Genomic DNA, 1,122 nt, shown 5'->3' with positions numbered 1-1,122 from the left:
GTGTGTGTAAATATATTGTCACTTGTTCGGAGGACAGGGTCAACCAACATGAAGCTTCTAGTGAGTAATACAAACCTCATGTTGTCGCAAACTACGTTCTTGTATGTCAAGCTTTTCAGTACAAATTTAAAGAGTATCTACAATAAAAAATTTCCTTCTGAAGATCTTTCCACTGGTGTCTGCTGTCTGTTCCCCCGCAAGGATACACCTAGGAAAATCCTCCGACCTATCCTTTAACACCGGGGGTTGTGGCGGTGGACAAGTGCGACAAATATTCTTCGTGGTCGCGTATACTTCCAAACGGCGCTTGGTGCTGCTTCTCAGAGCGACGGTCATGTTTTGGGGCAGTGGTGGAGGAGCTGGTGGTGGTATTGGAGATGGCATAGGAGGTAGCTTTGGGGGCGGAAGTGGAGGTGGCGTTGAAGGTGGTATCCTCCTGCCCCTCCCACGCTTCATAGTGGGTCACAAAGGGAACACTAAATAAGTCACCAGCTCCGACTTATGTTAGAGCATTAACTGTTTAATGTATCTTTTAACTATAATGGCAATAGTATATGTGTTATACAAAGACTTTCCCATTAAGTACCATTTAATCCTTTAATCAATTATTTTCCTAAATTCCTGAATGAATACAATAATAGTTGCATCCGAGGATTAAGGAAACATTTAGTATAATAGCATTACATCCTGTAGAGGGGAAAAAATGGCATCAGTAGTAGCAATTACAGATAGGAAAAATATTAAATATTTAGAATAATTTATGTTCTCTATAGTAACGTTCTTTCTAATACCGTTATAATATAACAGATCGATATACGATTAAATTCATCCTTAAATTTTTCATTTATTTCTTGCTTGTATTGAGAAAACAGTAACTTCTTTTATTCTTTGACCTATTAAACCATAAAACCTCTTTAAGATTATCTATTGTTGGCCAATCTAAGTTACTCTTCTCCTTTGAAATATCACCAATTACTACAGTACATAAAATATAATTCCAAACCAGTAACATGAATCACTCACCTAAAAAATATTCATATATAAGAACCCATTTTTGTAGATTACTGATAACAATTGAGCCTCAATTTGTTTAAGTATATTGGTGTTAATTCATACTGGGTG

At 36.7% G+C, this 1,122-nt stretch overlaps 1 protein-coding gene across 1 annotated transcript in view; it reads left to right on the top strand.

Moving 5' to 3' along the window:
- LOC119587504 (ATP-dependent RNA helicase A-like) overlaps positions 1-393 on the top strand; it is a 3,454-nt gene extending 3,061 nt beyond the window's left edge. The window contains exon 3 of the mRNA XM_037936230.1: positions 372-393. Within this exon, the coding sequence (XP_037792158.1) occupies positions 372-393 (22 nt within the window). The remainder of the gene's footprint in view (positions 1-371) is intronic.
- The last annotated feature ends 729 nt before the right edge of the window (positions 394-1,122 follow it).

The sequence above is a fragment of the Penaeus monodon genome, chromosome 22 (assembly GCF_015228065.2).
Source record: "Penaeus monodon isolate SGIC_2016 chromosome 22, NSTDA_Pmon_1, whole genome shotgun sequence".
Taxonomy (NCBI): domain Eukaryota; kingdom Metazoa; phylum Arthropoda; class Malacostraca; order Decapoda; family Penaeidae; genus Penaeus; species Penaeus monodon.
The sequence above is the reverse complement of the archived record's forward strand: the minus strand, read 5'-3'. Positions and strand labels throughout refer to the sequence as shown.